We start from the raw sequence: 13,125 nt of genomic DNA, 5'->3' as shown, positions 1-13,125 counted from the left end.
TTCTCAACGGGACGACGCTGGGCAAAACCCGCCCGCTGAGATGTTTCAGTTTCCCTCACACCCACAGTAAACCAGCGGGTGGATAAACACCCGTGACCCCTCCTAAGCCCGGACAGGCTGTGCCCAGGCAGACGGGCCTAGGGGTCTTCCCACCCAGGCAGGTTGGAGAACAGAGTCAGCCCTTAATGCTGACCTTGCTGGTCGTTGTTGGAGATGACCACTGTGGGCACTCTGAAGGGCTTCTCAGGTGGGCCCTTGGAGTTATGCATGTTTGTGACGTGACTATGTCCTACGTGTAAGTTACTTTCAGTTGCTGCATTATAAACCACCCTCAAACAGCAACCGTTTATTATTGCTTATGAGTCTGTGGGATGAGCAACCTGGGCCAGGCTCGGCTGATCCTTGCTGGACTCATTCACGTGTCTGCAGTCACTGGTGGGTCAGCTGAGGGCCCCTGCACATGTCCAGCAGTTGGTTAGCATCAGCTGGGGTACAGGAGAACCTGGCCATGTGTGTCATCCTCCAGCCAACCACTGGGCTTGTTCATATGACAGCAGCAGGATCCACAGGGAGAGGGAAGACTTCAAAGCCTTTTGGAGGCCTGGGATTGGCTCAGCTTGGCCTCTGCCACACTCTGTTGGCCAAAGCAAGTCTTTGGCCAGGCCAGATCCAAGGGGGGCAGAAATAGACTCCACTTTTTGATGGGAAAGCTGCAAATTTTCTTTGCAAAGAAGCATGTAGACAGGAGGGGAATGATTGCGGCCATGTTTGCAAACACTCTACACACTGACATATATTATTGGTTTTTGTGTGAGGTTCCCTGTAATTGGTTATTGTTACCAAGCTTTTTAGTAGCCCTGGTGAAGTTTGTTTGTTTATTGTGACAAGTGATTCATCCGTGGGGCCTTTTGTCCTAGTGTGGCTCAAAGGTTGTGGAAGTCAGTGAGTTGGTGCCCACCCCTTCCTGGGCTTGAGCTGTGCGCTGGAGGAGAGACTTATAGCTTCTCCTCTTTATTTAATATGGGGGTTTCTCCCTTGAAAGTCTGTAGTCTTAGAGTCACTGGCTGCCATGAGGCACTTAGCTGTTTTTGACATTATGTTCTTGACTATGACAGAGCATGGTGACTTCTTGGCCCTGGATCTTGGGGGAACAAATTTCCGAGTTCTGCTGGTGAAAATCCGTAGTGGGAAAAAGAGAACGGTGGAAATGCACAACAAGATCTACGCCATTCCCATTGAAATCATGCAGGGCACCGGGGAAGAGGTGAGATGGTTTTGCTTTTACACCATGGTCGCACGCATGTGTCACACACATGGCCAGTGGCAATGGTTGTCCCCAACACCTGCCATGTGATGCCCACAGCCATGCAGTTGTGTCCTTGTGGCCTGAAGGCATCAGGTACTTTCAGCTATGCTGGGCTTATGATGCTCGGGGCTGCGAAGATCCTGGAGAAGGGGACTTGCTCTGACGTGTCAGGGTGCATGCCTGTGTGTGCACACATGTGCATTTGCATCAGTGCACTGAAAATCTGAAACCAGAGAACGTAATCCCTTCTTTTCTCCCAAAGCTGTTTGACCACATCGTGACCTGCATCTCCGACTTCCTGGACTACATGGGGATCAAAGGCCCCAGAATGCCTCTGGGCTTCACATTTTCGTTTCCCTGCAAGCAGACGAGCTTGGATGCGGTGAGTCAGACATTGGGCAGCACTGACTGTCCCTTGGCCAGTGTGAGCTGCTCTGGAGGCCCTCTCCAGCCTCATTGTCATCCCTCAATGTTGGGCATGGCTCAGATGTCACAGTGGGTTGACCCAGGCTTTATGCCACACCCTTCAGTACATCTTAAGACTCTTTTATCATTTAAAGCATTTATCTTTGCTGGGAAGCCTTCCATCCTCCAGACAAAAAGAATCTCACCTTCCTCTGTGTCCCCTGCTCCTTCTAACGTTGCCCCATTATAGTACTTTCTAAAGTTAGTAGTGATTGTGTCTTTCTTTTCTGCTATGTTTATGCTTCTTGAGTGAGGACCTTTTTCCCCACACGCCCTAGTTCCCTCAGAAGAAATACTTAATAAATGTTTGTTTGATAGGTGGGATGAAACAGGGTCCAAGGTCAGGGCTTGAGAACCTGCTGAATAGTAAGAGCTGGGGAGAGCTGAAGGTTACAGTGTCTGTCCTCAGGGAGCTCTCCGTCTAGAGGATCCAGCACTGTGCTGAGGGCTGTCAGTAGGTGGGGCCATGCTCTGTGCAGAGGGAACATATTTTGCAGAGTCATGGAAGCAAGACCAAGCCTGTCTTGCAGGAAGAGCCATAGTGCCTCTGTGTGTCGCTGGTGGATGTGTGGCTAGGGAGGAGGCCCTGGAGGGGGCATTGCATCACACTTGGCCTTAGGGCAGGGTTTGAGGCATATGATTGTCAGAAGTAGGGGAGCTAGGTAGGGCCACCTACCTCTGGAAGCCAGTTAATGCAGTCACAGTGCTGACTTGGGGCCTTTTTCCCCTGTAAGGCCTTTAGGTGTCAGAAGTTGAATCCATATAAACTTGTTTTTTGCAGTTCACTTACACACCCACCTCCTGTATAACTGCAGCCCAGTTGAACCTCAGTTTTACTTTAGTAATAATGTTACTAAAATTTGCATCTCTCTACTTGTGTTGTTGGCAGACTGTTCTTCAGAGGAACTAGTTGGTTATATCAGGGGCAGCACCTTTTAACCTTCTATGCCTTAGTTTCTCCACCTGTGAAATGGATTATAAACCAAATTGCTGTGAGGATGGTGAGAAGGGGTCAGGCCTGCAGAGCGGCTATTAGTATTTTATTGGTTTGAGCCTCAGTTTTTCCAGCATAGTCTCGCTGTAAATTCTCAGCAGAAGTCTACTCGGGAAGGAATGGAATTTTGTGTTGTAAATTCTCAGCAGACGTTTATTCAGGAAGGAGTGGGCTCTCTCCATAAGGGTTAATTACACAGGACTCTCCTGGTTCCTTTCCGTTTCAGGGAATCTTGATCACATGGACGAAGGGGTTTAAGGCAACCGACTGTGTGGGGCACGACGTAGCCACTTTACTAAGGGATGCGGTAAAAAGGAGAGAGGTAACTATTACAAAGATGTTTTCAAAAATCTTTACTGTGCTTTCGGGTTATAAAAATTATACTTGCTGATCATAAAAGAATTCAAACAATCCAGAAGCATGCAACCTGGGTAAAAAGTTCCCCTAGCGGTCAGCAGTAAAACAGAGATGAACAGTTTTGAGTTGTTAAAGGATAGTTTGTTTAAAAAGGTAAAATCACAACTCTCCTACAGATTGAAAAGGGAAAAGCAGTCCCTGACAGCTGGGCACAGCCTGGCCCCATCATTCTGATCTTGGTGTCCTCCTGTTGGACACAGTCGCGCCGAACATAAACATCAATGCAGCTGCTCCATGGCCGCAGTGGAACTGGACAGGATAGGAGTGCCCACAATCACGGCAGAACTCAGACCCACACACGCAGAGAACCGCCCTGCTTCCCGACAGCATCCAACCCAGACCAAGCCCCACTTCTCTGAACCCTCCCTGAAACCACCAACTCAGGTTCAAATCCTATAAGAAGTGCTTTCTAACACTTTCAGAGATGCCCCACGGGATATGTTCTCCTGGGTTGCAACCAGTCAATAGTCTAGCTTTGTTCACCTGCAGCTGTGTTTCTCTTGGTCTCTGGCTGGAGAACATTGACAAAATATAAAATGAAAAATTCCAGAGATTTTCTTTTAATTAATTAATTAATTAATTAATTAATTAGAGAATCAGTAAGAAGATAAAAAAAATATCAGTTCAAACATGTCCAGTTTAAGAGAGCAGACAAATACATAGGCAGTCAGGAAGACTGACATGAATGGGTTTGAAAGGGATTGCTTGCACCTGAAAGAGTATGTTAGCCAACAGCTAATATATCATTAAAAAGAAACCTGATGATCTATTTTTGCCTATTTCACAACTCTTAATGTTAGTGTTCTTCCAACTTACTTTCCATGCATATACCAACCCACATTTTTAAAAAAATGGGGATCATACCACATAAACTCTAATATTCCCATATTTTTTTGTTTAATATGAAACAAGCATCTTTTCACGTCACTACATATAGACCAACCTCATACTTTTTCTTGGCCATACAGGATCCCGTGCTTGTCTGAACCGTGGTTTACATAGCTTCTTTTGATCTATTTCTGGGCTATTTCTTGTTGTGGCTCATGCAAGTCATGCAGTGAATATCCTTGTGCACCTTTGTGTACCTGCCTGGCTAGTTCTGAAAGACAGAGTCTGAGAAATGGGTTTGGTCTTTTCATTTTATCCTCTGAAAGGCTATAACACTTTAAACTCCTAGGAGAAAGATCCTTTTGGCTAAGTCCCTTGTCTTTCATCCATTCAACAATTCCCTCCAGGCCACCTCTTTAATAATACTTCCTTTCTTTAGATCTCAAACTTTAGATACATCATTAATAGGAGGTGGTTAGTCAGTGAAGGTGCATTTAATTGCCTTTTATAGGCTCGTGAGAAAACTATTGCCGACGATGCACTGCTGGCTTTCTGACTAGCGCAGCCCAGCAAACCTGCGGAATTCAAGCCAGGCAGTGCTGTTCCTCCCCTAAAGCTAAAGCTGTGTCCCTTTCTTTCCAAAGGAATTTGATCTGGACGTGGTGGCTGTGGTCAATGACACGGTGGGCACCATGATGACCTGTGCTTATGAGGAGCCCACCTGTGAGGTTGGACTCATCGTAGGTGGGTGTCTGGAAGCTCTCCTGGGAGCAAGGGAGGCTGGGTTTTCCTGTTTTGTGGGGCCTTGAACCAGCAGCTCCGCCCTCTGTGTGGGACAGTATATCTGTGGGCGACAGGATATCTATCAGTACTGTCCCCTTACCTCCTCCAGAGTTTTATCTTGGACCAAGGCTACAGAGCCCTCCAGAGGGCTCCCCCCCCCAATACTGACCACAGTGACTGGGACCAAACTGCCAAGAACGGAGCTTTCCAGGAATGAGGTCTCAAAGGAGGTCTTCCTTCCTCCTGTGGCTCTTCCTTCCTCCCGTGGCTCTTCCTTCCTCCCATGGCTTGGTGGGTGGGGTGGGAGTGCCTGGTGCTGGCCTGGCCTGCAGGGCAACGCTATTGGGCTGGTATGGAGAAGCTCCAGGCAGGTGTTGCCAGGCCTGCGGCTGGGAAGGAAGAGGCGCTGTCCTTCTGTCCTGACCATGGGAAAGGGCTAGAGAGTAGTCTTGGGTGTCGGTTTGCCTTTAGCAGCCACTGTTTGTGAGCGGTCCCAGCCACTGAAGTGGGTTTCCTTATAGCCCAAGCACATTAGGGGCTTGGGCCTTAAGAGCACATAATTCCTGAAGCATGTTGATTTGGGCTATGAGAAAACCATGTGTCTAATTGAACCTGCGCCTGGGAAAAGACCCCTGTTCTTAGCCAACATCTGGAGACCCAGATGTTGGTTATTGATTTCAGAGAGAGGAAGGGAGAGGGAGAGAAAGAGAGAAACATCAGTGCTGAGAGAGAGTCAGTGATGGGAGGGGTGCACCCTGCTGCTTGGGAGATGGGATAAAGCCCTAGTAGGCTGCCCTGCTGGTGCCAGGAAGACCTTTTTGTTAAACTATTTTTGACTCCTATGGAAATTCAGAAAATTAGGGTGAAAGGTTCCTGGGGGCCTGGCTTTGGGCCTCTTTTGTTGTTTCTTCCTTTCTTTTGCAAAGCTTTCTCCACTCAACCCCTCCCTCTCTTTGCCTTCTGAATGGGTGTGGGTGTGAAATGCAAAGCCAGAGTGACGCAGCACATTCTCCACTTCCAGGCCTGGCCTCACCTTCCTGCCCAATTATCTGCTCCTGGTACAGGAGAGGCGGGTGGGGTTGGAGGAAAGGTGGGGTGGGAGTGGTGGCTCTCCACAGCTCCAGCTGCATATGCAAGGCCACATTTTCCTTCCCTGTCAATTGACCTCTGCTCAGAACTCCCAGGTATGATTTCCATGTTTCAGCTTTCTTTGCACCCACCTCCATTTCTCAGTTTTACACTTTAGGTGAAAGGGAGCTGAGAAAACAAAAAACAAAAATAATCCAGTTACACAGCCAGAAGCATTTGTGATTTCTACTTAAGCTTCTTTAAAGGTTATGAAAACGACCAAAGCCCTTTTCGTCTAGCCAGTAGGAATGTCCTTGTGTTCTACTAAAAGTCTGGTCCATGGGCCCTAAGCGTCAGCACCACCTGCAGGCTTATTAGAAATGCAGAGCTTCAGGCCCCACCTCAGACCTCCTGAATCGGAATCTGCATCTTAACTAGCAGGCTCTCCAGGTGATTCAGGAGCATATTTATTTATTTTTAAAATATATATTTTATTGATTTCAGAGAGAGGAAGGGAGAGAGAGAGAGAGAGATAGAAACATCAGTGATGAAAGAGTCATTGATTGGCTGCCTCCTGCACGCCCCTGCTGGGTATCGAGCCTGCAACCTGAGCCCTGACCGGGAATCGAACCACAATCTCCTGGATCCTAGGTTGATGCTCAACTGCTGAGCCACACCGGCCGGGCCCAGGAGCATATTTAAAATATCTGTGCAAAAGACTCCTTGGTTATTTGGTTGGTTTTTAAATTTCCAGTCCATTCTCTGAGACAAGGTCGAGGACCACAAGCTTGGATATTGTGGCAGTTGAAACTGCTGTGAAAGTTTTAGACCATTCCTCTCAATTTCTCTACTTAACTCCCCATGGATGAGAACAGAAGTTTGTGAGTTTGTGGTCCCACCCGATCTTTGGGGGCCACAGTCTGAGTAGCCCTTCTCTGGGGGAGTTCAGGGATGAATATCAGAGACTCCTGAGCCCCTGGAATCCATTGGTCAGCGTGTGTGTACAGTGTGTGGTGCACCCAGAGAAATGGTCCTTTTAGGAGAATCAACAGATTTTCAAAGAGGTCCGTGATACCAAAAAGGTGAGGAATCATCACTTTAGAAAGTCACCCTTGAAATGCTCAGGACAGTGCTCTTCAAGTCTCACTGTGGGCTTCATTCTGGGACACTTAGGAGAGTTTATTGAGCAGGCATAGTTCATGATCATCTTTGATAAAAGATAAGTGGACATTCATGATATAGTAGTAGACAGCCCCCCGATAAAATATTGTGTGTGTGTGTGTGTGTGTGTGTGTGTGTGTGTGTGTAGAGAGAGAGAGAAAGAGAGGAACAGGGAGCAGGAGTAGGAGAGAGAAATATCCTTCCAATCTGAATATTACCTTAACGTTCGCCATTGAAGATGCATCCTTTTGTTGTAAGACCATCTTCTATTAAAATAAACAGCCCTGCCTGGACAAGTAAACAGAGGAGGCTCTTGGTATTTGTGTCTTAGTATAAAGTAAGTTAATCAGATGCTCTCTGGATGGCTTAGCTCCAACTCGCCCTTTAGATTTTGAGGGTTTTCTGGAAAACACTGGGGAATGAAGCTATTACCTTGTTTATCTCAAAACTGTACCCCTGTCTGGATCCCAGGCCTAGTTGCATGGCAGTCATTTCCCCTCGTGTATTACAGGGACTGGCAGCAACGCCTGCTACATGGAAGAGATGAAGAACGTGGAGATGCTGGAGGGGAATGAGGGCCGGATGTGTATCAACATGGAGTGGGGTGCTTTTGGGGACAACGGGTGTCTGGATGATATCAGAACAAACTACGACAGACTGGTGGATGAATATTCTCTAAACGCTGGGAAACAAAGGTAATTCCGCCTCTTGGAGGAGGCACATAAGGGGGTCAGGACAGGGAGGGCAGTCTGCCTGTTACAGTCAGAGAAGTTCCTAGTAGGAGTAGTTTCTACACAGAAGCTCAGAGACTGGTCCCTCCCTCAGGTTTCCTCCTGACCTTGGCTTTTGGCCCAAGGAGAGCAGGAATGGGGGATGGGCCCCTGACATGGTACAAGGGGGCCCCGGTTGATGTCCTCTCAGGAGCCTCATCTGGGGACAGGGTGGGGGTGGCCACACCGCTTCTATCAGTCACCGTGTCCATCCTGGAGCATCCTAGCCTTCCTCTTGGTCAGCAGGTTTTTGTCTTGTTTCGTGGAAGAACACACTTGACCCGCAGTTGTCAAAGGGCAAGGGAAATTCAGATCTGCCAGTGGAGGTGGGTGGGGGGCTTTCTGTTCAGGGCCGAGGCCGAGGCTCTGCAGTCATCCTTCCCATAGGGGACCTCCTGCTCCACCTAGTGGCTGTGTGGAGCTTTACTGCTTGGGTCTCAGGGACCCTCTTTGAGATGGCAGTGTCCCCCCATCCCAGCATAGAGATAAATGACCTATGCCGCAAGTTCCCAGGATTGAGGCCATCCTCTGTCCTCACCAGGATGAGTGGATCTAAAGCTGTGTCCCCAGGAGTGGAAAGAAGGGCTGGGTAGCGCCTCCCAAATACAAGTTTTTCTCCAGCCACCCTCAGGATTTTTGTCTTTTCCAAATATCACCTATGCTGTTCTTAATAATTTTCTGTAAATCAGTGTATATTCTTTACTTAAACTTAATGAGGGAGGAAAAAAGACACCAGAAAGCCCAGTATTACCATAAATAGATGGCAATCATAAAATGAACATAGCAGAAGATGTTACTTAATTCCAGCCACTGTTGCCTACCCAAGGCTCTAAACGAAGCCCTCCTTTGTTAAAAAGGGACATCTGCAGGTGTTGGAAGGGGTTAAAGCTATATCAGTGCCAAACTGAGAAGGTCTTCTCGATGGAATGAGAAGGGTTGGGTGGGAACTGATAGTAATAGCTCCCTTTCGTGTTTTTTTCTGTGGACCACCTGAAATCTGTACTATCCAGATTACAATGGACTCTTCCCAGGTTGGAGATGCTGGGATTGGGTGTGTGTCATGGAAGTATTTAAATCCTTTGTCATTTCTTGAAGCCCTTGAGCGTGGAGAAGGCAGGAAATAAAAACCCCAAGAACAGGTTGCCCTTGGGAGTGCTGTGGCCTCCTGAATCCCCCAGCCTGCATGTCTTCATCAGCTCTGCTAGGTGCCTGACCAAGTACTCTGGGTTTTTGCAGAACATTCCAAAAATCTAGTAGGAAATTTCCCTTTAGTGTATCCTTGTCCCTTTAAGACTCAGCTCAGTCATTTGCTTACTCTGCAGATATTTTTTGAGCACTTGACTAGGCTGTGGGGCTCAGAGCTGAACAAGGCACACATTGCCCGTCTTCTTGAGGCTTTCACTGCAGGACTGATGAGAGACAGTGGACCTGTGTGCGTTGTGAAGGACAAGGGAGGGTATATGGGGGGCCCAAGATCCGTAGATAGATCCTGGTCTGGGGCAGGCAGACAGGCCTCTGGAGAAGTTGGAGCTGAGAGCTGGAATGGGGTTTTCCAGGGAAAGGCAGAAAGTTAGGTGAGGAGGGAAATGGTCTAGCACTTAGACACGAGTGCTGGTGGTTTCATTTCTCATCCCAGGGAGGGTGAGGATTCCTCAGTCCTTCCTGACCTCACTGTCTGCCTCTGCTGGGAACACAGGGTTGGGAGTGCGGATTGGTGATGCCCTTAAGGTCACCCAGGGTGACAGTGAGACTGAAGGCTTCACATAGACGCCCAGTCCCCTCCTCCTGTTTCAGGTATGAGAAGATGATCAGTGGCATGTACTTGGGTGAAATTGTTCGCAACATCTTGATTGACTTCACCAAGAAGGGATTCCTCTTCCGAGGACAGATCTCTGAGCCGCTGAAGACTCGGGGCATCTTTCAGACCAAGTATCTCTCTCAGATTGAGAGGTGAGTGGGGAGGGGCTTCCCTGTAGGGGCCTGTTAGAGGTTCACCTCACCAGGGGGTCACCAGGCACCCAGAGAACATTTTGGCCATTTGTGAAGAGATTTTTTCCCTCCTATAATTTTATTATAAATTACTTTCCTTTTATTTGTCCTTTATGTTGGGGTATGATATTGATTTGTTTGAAATTATGTGTATAAACAGGTTATATGGACTCCATTTCAGGATAGTGAAGATGCATTACAAATATTTGTGTTAAGGGGCATTGCATCCTATAGAACCAAGAACCACTGGTCCAATCCCACCCTCACATCATCTGAGTGGCAGCTGGGATCACATAGCTTGCCCACCCAGTGTGCATGCCCCATAGCAAGCTGCCTCTTCCTCCCATTTTCCTTTTGTGAGCATTTCATCTCTGCTTTTGCCATCTTCCACAGCGATCTGTGAGAGAAGGTGGAAAGTGGTCTGCAAAAGCAAAAGCACTTGTGCGAAAGCCACCTATTTTTACAGTGGTCATAATAGCAACACTAATATTGGCTCCCCTGGAGCCTGCTCATTGCTTTCCCCACACCTGCATGGGGTGGGGTTGGGTGGGGTGGCTTTCCTCTACCCTCTAAGCTTCTTTCAGCTTGTCTAATAATGAAATCTACATGAGATAGATAAACAAGACAAAATCATCAAATTTGACTACATCTGTATGTATGGGAACCCCACATACATGAGGGCGTCAGAAACAAAGTTAAAATGAGGTATTTAAGAGATCATAAAGAAAAAAGTGCCAAATTTTGCTAATAGCTTCTATAAATTAAAAAATAATCAGTAATCAAACTTATAAGGCAAACAAGAAACTAAGGAAAACATTTGCATTGTGTGTGATAGGATGCAGAGCACAGCAGAGTTAACGCGCTTGATCAGGTCTGGTCGCGAGACCTGCTCTGCCCCGCGGGCTGTGTGCTTTGAGTGGGTTACTCAATTTCCCCCAGGCTCAGTTTCCTATCTTTAAAATGGGACTAATATTACATGTATTGGTTGGTTGGTATGAAGAGGAAATGTAATGTATGTAAAGCACCTGTCACATAGTAAGTCCTCAAACAAGGCTGGCTGCTTGTATCATTGTCATTGTCATCAGTCATCTACAACTCTTTCAATTTAGTAAGAATGAGACAAATATCCCAGGAGAGTAAAAGTCATGACATAATAGTTCATATGGCCAATAAACACATGAAAAGAAAAAGCTATTCTCACTAATAGAGAAGTGCAGATTAAACCACAGTGTGATGCCATTCTTACCAAATCATCAAATATTTTAAAAGTGATCCTTTCCACTGGGGACAAGAACAGCCAAATACTCTGCTGTGGAGGGAGTAAATTGATGCAACTTTCTGAAAGGCACTTGGCAATATGTATCAATACCCCTTTGACCCAGAAATGTGTCCTAAGGGAAAAATTAGAGTTGCACACGAAGGTTTATAAGTAGGAAACTTCATTAGAACGTTACTTCATAACAGCAGAAAATTACAAATTTCTCCAAATTGGCTAAAGAAGTTAGGGGGCACCCTCAGAACGGAATACCGTGGCAGCCGTTTCAATCCTGTTCTTAGGTAAAGAGGCAGGAAATTGCTCAAATGTGTGAAGTAGGAAAAAGCAATAAAGAAAACCACATGTAAAGGACAAGTGCATTGTGGATATCATAAAAACAAAGACATTTTTTAATGATATTCAGAAAAAACTGGTTGGCAGGAAATATATTAAAATGTTAATAGCATTTCCCCAGTGTTGGGATTGTGTTACAATATTTATTTTTCTACATTAGCCAAGTTTTCTATAATTTAACATGTACTTTTGGGATCATTTTTAAAAATTAACAAAAAATGTTACTTTGAAGGGGGAAAAAACCCGTGACCCTATTCATGGATAAGGACAGTGAGTTGGCTCCCAGGCTGCTCTCGTGGGTCATGCTTCATGCGGCCTCCTGGCTTTGTCCCCCACAGTGACCGATTAGCGCTGCTCCAGGTCCGGGCCATCCTCCAGCAGCTGGGCCTGAATAGCACCTGCGACGACAGTATCCTCGTGAAGACCGTGTGCGGGGTGGTGTCGAAGAGGGCCGCGCAGCTGTGCGGTGCAGGCATGGCTGCCGTGGTGGATAAGATCCGAGAGAACAGAGGGCTGGACCATCTCAACGTGACCGTGGGGGTGGATGGAACACTCTACAAGCTCCATCCGCAGTGAGTGGGGCTTCCAGTTGGGATGGGCAGAGCTTCCTGGGCTGGGGAGGTCCTGTGATGGTTATGGGGCATCAGGATGTGATTCCTCACCCGGTCACAGCCAACCTGAAGGCTGTGTGCTGGGGACTGGGGCTGATCTGGGATGAGGCCATGGGCCGCTCTGAAGTGTAACTGAGAGAGGCGGAGAGGTGGCTTTACCTGGCCAGCTCACACCAGCGTTGTGGCATGTCCCTCTCCCCGCTCCTCCTGGGCCCTACCTAGGTCGGGCCGATTCCAGATGGGAAGCAGAAAAGGAGGTAGGGATGGGTATGGGCTTCCCATCAGCCTGGCCAGGAGGCTGTTTTTGGGGAGAGGGAGTGAAGGAAAGGGGGAGGAGGAGGGCTCTTTGTCTTGTTCATTGGCTTGTCAAGGGCTGTGGGAGGCAGGAGCAGTTTTGGCTCTGAGCTTGTAGCAGGGAGGAGGGTGGGGAGCAACTTTTTTTGGTTAAGTTCCCACACCCCATGCTGAGGGAGGATGTGTGGCCCCATCTGCTCTTTGATCCACCGCATGTCCCAAAGCGTGGGTCTTACGAATAGAGTAACCGACCATATTACTGTCTAAACTCTGGGATATTTTTGCCAGTGAAGAGAGGGCTATTAATAATTACATTGGAACCATCCCAGGTAAACCAGGCCATAATGTCACCCCACTTAAAAGCAACATTACCCAACTCATCGTAGGCATTGCCTGCTCACCTCGCGGCCATGCCTGGGGATGGACCCACCTGTCTTGCTCCATCCCAGCTTCCGTCTCCACCTTAATAGCTGTCCTCTCCTCGCCTGAGGTAGCACACAGGTGTGGTTTGGGGCTAGGCTTTGGAGCCATACACACTTGGATTCAATCCTGGCACCATCATTTGGAAGCTGTGTTCAACTGCTCAATCTCTGCCAGGCCTCTCCTTCCTTATGAGATGATGGCCACTGGCAGGACTGGCAGGAAATTATGTCTGTAAAGTGTAGGGCACCTGGTAGGTGTTCAACCAAGGGCAGTCCAGATTATCTCTAAGAGCCCCAGTGTCCTGAGCATCTTCAGCCTGGTCCTGTCTTATTTTCAGCACAAAACGCAAGAACCTTGAGCCACCTCTCACTTAGAGATTATCTTTCACTGGGGGCCGCCCACTGTTG

General features: G+C 47.7%; 1 protein-coding gene and 1 pseudogene across 2 annotated transcripts in view; one reads left to right on the top strand and one right to left on the bottom strand.

Moving 5' to 3' along the window:
* LOC308567311 (small ribosomal subunit protein uS2-like) overlaps positions 1-13,125 on the bottom strand; it is a 558,798-nt pseudogene that overhangs the window by 437,271 nt on the left and 108,402 nt on the right. The window lies entirely within an intron of this gene.
* The window catches only part of HK1 (hexokinase 1), a 59,793-nt gene that overhangs the window by 45,340 nt on the left and 1,328 nt on the right, over positions 1-13,125 (top strand). The window contains exons 11-17 of the mRNA XM_081158594.1: positions 1,116-1,264; positions 1,569-1,688; positions 2,992-3,087; positions 4,655-4,754; positions 7,534-7,717; positions 9,587-9,742; positions 11,729-11,962. Coding sequence (XP_081014720.1) covers positions 1,116-1,264; positions 1,569-1,688; positions 2,992-3,087; positions 4,655-4,754; positions 7,534-7,717; positions 9,587-9,742; positions 11,729-11,962 — 1,039 coding nt within the window. The remainder of the gene's footprint in view (positions 1-1,115; positions 1,265-1,568; positions 1,689-2,991; positions 3,088-4,654; positions 4,755-7,533; positions 7,718-9,586; positions 9,743-11,728; positions 11,963-13,125) is intronic.

Source organism: Miniopterus schreibersii (genome assembly GCF_964146895.1).
Source record: "Miniopterus schreibersii genome assembly, chromosome: 14".
Taxonomy (NCBI): Eukaryota; Metazoa; Chordata; class Mammalia; order Chiroptera; family Miniopteridae; genus Miniopterus; species Miniopterus schreibersii.
Note: the sequence above shows the minus strand (reverse complement) of the source record. Positions and strands in the feature narration are given on the sequence as shown.